Source organism: Magallana gigas, chromosome 7 (genome assembly GCF_963853765.1).
Source record: "Magallana gigas chromosome 7, xbMagGiga1.1, whole genome shotgun sequence".
NCBI classification, from domain to species: Eukaryota; Metazoa; Mollusca; class Bivalvia; order Ostreida; family Ostreidae; genus Magallana; species Magallana gigas.
The window spans coordinates 32,815,892-32,824,965 of NC_088859.1; the positions used below are offsets into that span (position 1 = coordinate 32,815,892).

General features: G+C 36.5%; 1 protein-coding gene across 1 annotated transcript; it reads right to left on the reverse strand.

The window, feature by feature from the left end:
* Positions 1-6,134: 6,134 nt before the first annotated feature.
* Positions 6,135-9,074, reverse strand: LOC105317370 (prostaglandin E2 receptor EP4 subtype). Its single transcript, XM_011414002.4, has 2 exons — positions 8,243-9,074; positions 6,135-6,617 (listed from the first exon to the last, which is right to left on the reverse strand). Exons 1-2 carry the CDS (start codon positions 8,981-8,983, stop codon positions 6,351-6,353), a joined length of 1,008 nt encoding a protein of 335 aa, XP_011412304.2. The 5' UTR covers positions 8,984-9,074; the 3' UTR covers positions 6,135-6,350.

Sequence of the window (9,074 nt, forward strand, 5' to 3'; positions counted from 1 at the left end):
TTATGGAATAATATTGACAGAGAAGTGCTTAGCAATTTTTTGGTGAGGAATTTCATCATATTATACAATGCATATTTTTTTTCAAATTGAAAAAACATATTTTTTTCAAAATTTCTAACATTAATAAATTTAACGAGCTGATAGTGAAGAGCATGATGTCCTTTTATAAAAATGATTACACAGCGCATGGTGATATTTTATTATTATTAACTTTTTATGCACTTCTACCCCCATATCAACGTATTTTAGGATTGACATTTGCCGAAATGTCATGCTATAATATTTGTGCAATAGTTAAAACATTTTCGGACTAGCACCACCATTTTGAGATAAATGCTTGGTGCGCTGGTCAATGTGGAAATGCTGTTTAAAACGTTCAAATCCAAGAACGCCTGGTTCTCCTGAGCCATTAACTACTATACTGCATGTGCGTTCTTTTATACATGTTATTCTGTATATACGTATTGCTACAATATCTGTAACCCAGTTTAATGATCAAGAGTCATAAAAAACGACATTCCATTCTAGATTAAATATAACCAAAGCCTCAACCGAAAAAAAAGTTCTTTTCTGCCTTTCAATCCATTGTGTTTACATGTACATAAGTGACATTTTATAAGTGCCAGGTAAGTAAACTATAATATATCAGTGAATAACAGTACAGCTCTGCACCTTTATGCAGTGTTTACTGATAACAGTTCAATATGTAACAGACGTAATCTCACTAGGCTGAGGATAGGCATACTGTAGATTTGTATAATAAATAGACTGGTTATCAACTTTAGACTACTTGGTCTCTTGTGAGTAAATTATACGTGTTTTTGGGGGTCTATTTTTGGAGGGGGGGGGCTTGGGAGCGGGGGGGGGGGGGTTGTTTGTTTGAGTGTTTTGGTTTTTCTTTTTTTTTTGGGGGGGGGGGGGGGGTTGGGGGTGGGTTCTCTTAGGAAATGTTTTCCTCTTAAGAACTGTGTAAAAAAAAAAGAAGAAATCATAGAAAAGGAAAAGTAGTGTACACTGTATATAACTTTTCATATCTTAAGTTTTGCATTAAATGTATTTAGGTAATTGAAGGTGAGATTTGTAAGACAGGTGCGATTTTAAATTTCACGGTCATATAAAAAACGCCTTGACCCTGATAAAATCACACTTCCAATGAATATAGAGAAATGTTATCAATACAATATCGTCCTTAACCGCTTTGGTATCGCTTAAAACGGTTGGTCACTTACTTATTGCAATTACACGAGCAATTACCAGATTTGTATCCCATTCCAACACTCACTTGCTAAAATTAATCTCATTTGCTTTCTCTTTATAACTTAACCTCTAATCGGAGAAAGTTTTTAAAAGTTTTTAAATTGAATTCAAATACGAACGGCTCCGGAGGGTTCACAGTTGTTCAATGTTGTACATATCAGAAAATTATTAATTAGTTTTTACACGCCATTGGACAGGTAAGCTGGATAAGGTCTTTGAAAAGACAAGCATTAAGCCCAGCCACGTTTTGGTATAACAAAACACAACATATTGTATTTACGCGTGTTATTAAGGGGATTAGACAAATCGACTTTCATCTGTTTGATTTAACCTTTGTGGCCCAGACAGACGATCAAAAAGTGTTACGAAGAACGGTTTCTTAATATCGCGCGGAAACTAGGAGGAATTTTTCGTACACCCCAAAGAAAATATGGGTGTTCATCGAGTGCCGTATGCTTATATAATAGCGGGGTTATGAACAGTGGCACCAACGGGTGGAATAAAGGCATTGTGCTAGCCATGTTCATTTGTGTGGTTATTACAGGGAAGCATGTCTGATTCTTTCGTCTCTGCGAAAAAGTTTAATTTGCGCCTTTGTGAGGGATAAGATAAGTCTGTTTTTAATAATAAAGTGATAAAGAAGTTACCGGTGCACCCGGAGTCATGTCTGTTACCTCAACCACCATCACGGCCAGCCCGACCTTTGACGACTTTCTGCCATCGCGACAGAAGTTGGTACTCAACGTAGAAATGTCGTTCCTGCGAGAACAACTGGTTAGTCAGTCGACCAGAAGTCGGACACTGCCCTCACGGGAGGCTGTGGGTAATGCAGCCAACAAAAAGCAACCAAGGTGCCATTTACAACCCCCCAAAAAGCGGATTAAAAAGGTACCCGTCAATAAACCCGTTTTTCGACGTGTTCATCCCTTGGACATCTTCTTCAAGGCTGAAAACGCACGGAAGAAGTTTGACGAGGAGAAAAAGTACAAACCCTGGGACTATTATGTAGATAAAGATGTGGAAGAAGAACATAATCGGGAAATCGTGATTTCATCTTCCTCCATCAAATCAAAGACTCTCTTCCCTGATATTGGTGAAGTCCGCGAGGACAGAAATGTAAGTTTTGACGTTGCAGAAGAGGCGAATTTACCGTACAATAAACTTCCGGGAATATCTCCGGATTCCCGTGAGATGAGTGCTGTCAGTAGAACAATGGCGAATGAGTGTGACGTCACTTTCTACAGCAAAACCCCGCCAAACAAGAAGCGAAAGGACACTAAAAAGGGTAAGATCTCTAACGAACGGGACACCGATGTTTTCAATATCAGTTTTCGTCCTAACAGTCGCGGGGACTACGACCCAAACAGCGAGCTTAGAAGTAGTTACTACACCATTAAGAGACTAGACACAACTACAATACCGCGTGTGGATTCAAGACCTAGAAATTTACTGGGAAGTCGGAACTTGACACAGTCAACAATTACAATTCCCGCAAGACAGAAGCCGACATCTTTTCACGCTCTGCTTGTGGGAACACAGAAGCTTTTGCATCGGAAAAATAAGATAGAGTGTGATGGTGGGTACCGCTCCGTTCCGATTGAAAATTGGACCCAGTCTAAAGTCCACAACTACCCTGGATATTCCTCAGTGCCTCTCCAGAGGTACTAGATCTCTCTGAATGTGTCAGGTACTATAGTCTTGTGTAATGTGTCAGGTACTAATTGTCATGTGAGTTTCTGTGTATATCTGTATCAGTGTAAGTCTTATTCATCAGCAATCTGTTATTATTTTTATAGCTTAATTTTTATATTTGTTAATTACTGTATTTCTTTGTGAAAAAAAACGCAATTGAAATATTTCTGATTCACTCTTTGATATGCTATCATTCCGTGTAAGTAGAGAGTATAAATCACCTTCACTTGAACCCTCTTATTGCAGATTAACCACTCTTGATGGATTCCTTTTAATTCTTTAAGCGATTAAGATTTTCTTGATGGTGCTAACGTACACACAAGTATTAAACAATTATATGCATAATCATCTGCAGTGGAATAATATCCTTAAAATCCAATATCAATATGTGTAGGCCGAATAAGGGAACAAAATTACGCGCCTTCATGATCGATATTTTTTATCAGATAAGAAAAATTCAAAATTCCCCAATACGGTTTTTAAATTTAAATGACGATGATTGACATTTTAATGACTCCATTTTTCTGACATGTAAATGTAAATGGACTTCCATGTATTGCATCAACAAAGACAGATGTATGGTATAAAGCTATAGGGCAAATTCAAATATACTGTTGGAATGTTATACCCAAAAGTTTGCTTTGAATGAAAATAAATACTTATGAACATTTCATTGCAAAACCATGATCCCGGGTTGGTCTTTCTTTCTGATAACAAAGGTTTACTGGTATTACATATATTGTACAATGACATTAGCAGTCGATTTCTACTCGACACTTGATCACGATACAGGTATATAATCTACGGGGATTTTTAATTCCAAAACCTAATATGACGTAATGTTGCTGTTCATTCAACTTCTGATCCGAAACAAGAAAGAGAATGATTCAATTACTGGTATTTAAATAAACCGTGCTTTATTTCCGTAGCTATGACTGTGAAACAAAAAAAAGATCATGTAGTTTCTCTGTGTTTGGTAAATTCCATTTGTTTGGTCGTTTTGTGGGTTTCAATTGTACCATTTTGATGTATTTTGTTATATTTCCTTTATATCTAAGGTTACGAAAATATTTCTTTCTTTTAAAGATGTTGTAGATTAAACTCCCACCAGCTACATAGCCAACTGTATCATGATTTCTATGATTATCATTCAACTGATGGCAAAAGTTTACATTTGTGATTAAGAACTTGACAAAGAAACAACCCAACAGAGCACTGCATGTAGTCCATTGTCTTAAAATGTATGTTAAGTGTTTGAAATGTATTATTAGAAGTGCACAAGAACTCAAGAAAACGTCAAATCATTTGTTCAGTATACGAATATTGTAAAGTAAAAATTGATATTTATGAGAAAAAAATATTTTTAATAATATCATAATCTTAACATATCACGAGATTCAAAACAAAACAAAAAAGGGTATTTTCATAGATATCTTGCCATTATAATAAGACAGAAAAAAACTTACATGTTTTAAAAACATATTAGATGTTGATCAACAAGTAATTAAGGATATTTTAAGTAGCGAAAATCTACTACATGCTGTGCATGTTATTTATAAAAGTGTATATTAATTGATACCGAATATAAAGTTATAATACGTCCGTTTTTAACTTTCTTGTTAATCATTAAAGGTATAATTACTTGCAAAAGCTCCCATTATATAATGCAATTTGATATAACCTGTCCTATTCAATCAAATTGTGTATTACAATGGATTCGATTAAATTTCGGTATTTTTTTTGTAACTTTTTCAGCTGCTTTTTCTGACTCGCATAAAATGCAGATACTAAGTATACTTTGTCCAAAACAATCCGATGTACTGTGTTGAAGGACTTTGATTGTGTTTGCTATTTATAACATTCTCTTAGAGAAATGTTTTGAGAAGAATCTGTGTCGAGTGCAAGGGCTTTGTTCGCGATCGTGACGATTGGAATAGAGACTGAACAGTAAGTGGTCGTCCTTTCCAGTAGTTTATATTCGTATCCAAGCTTTTTACAAAATGTAAAACCATTTAAACAAGACTTTAGACTTTCGATAGGACATAACTATCTTTTTCTTGCTTCAAATCAAATTAAAAGTGACGCTGGTTAAAGTGAAATATGCATAGACTGCTTAGTTTTAGCTCAAAAGCCACACACATCTTGTCGATTTCAAAGAGCCATTGCTGAGTGGCCAACACTGAAATAGATAGACCTACTCAAATTGCTGTTTGTCATAACTACCCAAAGTCTAAGCTCTTGATTAAAATAATTCTAAAAGATCATCGGATTTACTAATTGAAGATTAAGGCAAACTGAATGGGGGGATTCTGCGATTCAAGCTTGTTCAGCAGAACGTATGCTATAATGTAAGTGGTTACTGGCTCTTCTGAACAGACAGTAGAATAATGGTAAAAAAGATGAACAAATTTCTTTTACATATACATGTATACACAAATACGTTCTTACAGCCGAACTAGTCGCCACCAAGTGCGGGATAGCTAAAAATTCAGCTGTTCAGCAGATACTTAAGGCCAGACACACTTAAACTAGGAAAACCTAAGTGAAAGTTAATTGCATAATAATATGAAATTATCAGAAAATCTACAGTAAGTTGATTTGCATACTTTATCGGCCTATATGGACATGAATCTTAAGAGAAGTGAATGTTGCGACAAATTTTTTCATTTGAACGTCTAACACAAAAAACCTTGATGTATGACAGATTTGTAATTCTTTAAAAAAAAACTTTTTAAAGTAATATCCATCTCAATGTGGTACTTTGATGTGTCTCTTTTGTATGCGTTTCGTAGTTAGATTCTAGTTAACTAGGAAACATGTATTACTAGTTCTACTTTTACTTGGATATTAAACTGCGCCATACAATGTCATTTATTTTAAATTATATATAATTTCCCCTAAATAATGCGATATCCATGATGAATTAGAATTTCGTTCTACGTGCACGATCAAGAAAACAGAACAGAACAGAACACTTCACAGTTAACTACTTTATGAAATTCACCATCGCCTTGCTTCCTCCAAGTACTATTTAGCATAGTAGTACAAAGGCTGGACCTACTTTGTATACATCCGCCGGGAGTGACTATGTTTAAAGAAGTAGTTTAATATCTATAACTGATAAACTCCCATAACGTTCATGAAAAAGAACATTGTTCGTTTTACAACAGTAATCCCAACAAACATTCGTATGTAAATTGTTCTTTAATTTTCACTACACGTGTAGGTACAAAATGAACTTATCATAAACAGTTTACATCAATGTCATACATATGTTCTTTTTGTCTCTAACTTGCAAACAAAACTTTGTTCTTTCGAAGACTATAGTAGCAAGAACTGTTTACAAAAATTGAATTTTTGCTTGTTTTTTTTTCCAACACCGGGTGTCTTTGACAATCCCTTTATGCTTCCTCTTTATTAAGATCGCCATTTTCCCGATTCATGGGCTGGGTACAGTCCGTGCTTTGTTTGGCCTCCGAGCTGTATACCGGCATACGTGTACACGTGCACGTGTAATAGGCCCTGCGGATCAGAGTAAACGTCTCTCTGCGGAAGATGATGTAGACCCAAGGGTCGATAACCGAGTTAGCGGTGGCCATCTCTATACCAAGTAACTCAAAGGATGGCGAACTCTCGTGTATCCCAATAAGATGTTGCAGCATATTCATCTATACGCCGAAAGAAAGAATAGACACATGACTGGCATTCATATGCTGATTAATTGATACCCCTTTTCTGCTCACTATTGATCAGTAAATCAAAGAACAGCAATATGCGGTTGATTAAAATTGATACAATGTCATTTGTTTTTGTTTTCGGCAGGCACGTAGCATCAGGGGGGGCCAGGGGGGGGCCTGGCCCCCCACTTTTTCTCGCAGCAACAAATTTTTTAAAATTTACATATAAAAAAATGAATTATATTGGAGTTGGCCCCCCCACTTTTTTGGAAGTTAGTAAAAAATTGATATGAAAATAAGGAAATGAGTAGTGAAATGGAAGTAACCCCCCCCCCCCCCCCCCCCCCCACGGATTAGGAATTTCATGATTTGGAGGAAAAAAAATTATGGTACGGAAGAATTTTTTTGGAAGCATAGCTGAGTGTACCCCCCCCCCCCCCCCCCCCCACGGATTAGGATTTTGAAGATTTTTGAAAACTGTAAATTCCCCTTTTTTTTTTTTTTTTTTTTTGCTTGTCAAGATTTTTTGGATGGGTCTGGCCCCCCCACTTTCAAAAACGATGCTACGTGCCTGTTCGGTGAAGGGCAACTTCTTTAAGGAATAAGGAATCATTCTTATCAGTAATTTGAGGTGATTTCGACCAAAATATTTCACCTTTTAATATTAAAAGAATGATTCCTTATTACTTATATTTAAATAAGTTTCAGCAATTGAACGATCGATTAAATATTAAATTATTGACGATTTTACATCATCTTCATTTTAAACCCACTTGCGCCCAAACAATACGTCATTTGCATCATTAGTGAACTTTACTATAGTATTTGATTTGTAGTGTTATGACAGTCTAATACACTAGCTGGGAAATGGTAATACACAAGCATTTATATTAATTTTCAAATAAGATCTCTCTGGTGATTCTGGTTTTCAGAATACTTTGATCGGTATTGTTACCCAACTAATACTGTATATATCCCTTAAATTTCATGCGCAAAAAAATTAATTTTACAAGTACCCATGACTTTTTAAGACTTTCAAATTGCCAAATAAAAGTATTCGTGAAGGTGCATGCATCCATTCAAACTATTTTCTTGATCTGTGATTCGAGGAATTAATACACGTACCTAGCCGAAATAGATATGTACCTAGCCGAAATGGCTATTTACCGTATTTCTTTAACATTTGTGTTGATTGTAAATACCGATTCAAAACCGGTGGCTTCTCCTAATTTTTTACGTTATACGAAGTGAAAGTCTTGCATCACACCTTAATGGACGCTTCGTTCTTTTAACATATGTCATTTGCAAAACACGCATTGCTTTCCATCTTTGGAAACCAATACCTAGTCTTGAACACTCTTCTGCAAGAGGAGTTTCCTTCTACATTGTATATGTGTGAAAATAGTGTACAGTATCGGTATTCGGTGCTTTATGCATACGCCTTTTACACGATTATTACATACAATATCGAGTGGACGCCAAGAACGGTATCTGCTCTATCGTCGATTATAATGTTCTTGCCATTTCAAGAATTAACAACGCTATCATTTCTTTGAATGATCTGTAACAATATAAGTGTATGTCATATCATATTGAAAATTCTCATAAATACTCACTAGTATAGGTAAAATGCAGATGCTGAACAGAAGAACCACGGAGAAGAGAAAGAGAATGATGTGTGTCCCATGCCTGTCTGCGGTTAATGATGAAGATTTAGAGCACTTCTTTTTTATCATTACAACCACTAGAATCACGTTCGTTACGAATGTGGTAATCAACAAGAAAAGCCCAGTCAACGCGTAAAGAAAGGAGAAAACCAAATCCGTAGAATTGTCGGAGACAAAATTCACAAAACACCAAGAGTCTGGATAGAAAAGTCTGCTGTGTCTTCCCGCCATAAGATGACCAGACGATAGAAAAGCAGACAAAGCCCAGACACAGACTAACATCACTAAGCTTCGGCTTCCTTTTTGAATAGACTTGTAAACGTATGGAAACACGATAGCCATGAATCGTTCCAGTGACATCGTGCAAACGATCATCGCGGAGGCGATAATCGTGAACATCTGTACAACCGCCATATAATCGCAAACTGTTTGGGAATAGTTGTACTCAAAATCTGTAGCGTAACGGTGAATGGCGAAAGGCACTGCCAGCATCACTCCTAGCCCGTCCGTCAGAGCTAGTCCGCACACGAAGCGGTAGAACGGTTGCCATTGGTCAGACTTAACCGCAGAGCACACCACGGCCACAGCAATGGCGTTCCCAGCCACACCCAGAATGCACAGCAGCACGGGCGGCACAATAGATGGCGACTCTGCGGTTTCAATAGAAAAACTGGAACTTTCGTTGGCCATATCTAGATATAAATTTATTATTTGTTATTTTCAGAACACGGTGCAATATTTATAGAAGATCGAGCTGATGTCAACAACAATGGGGAATATC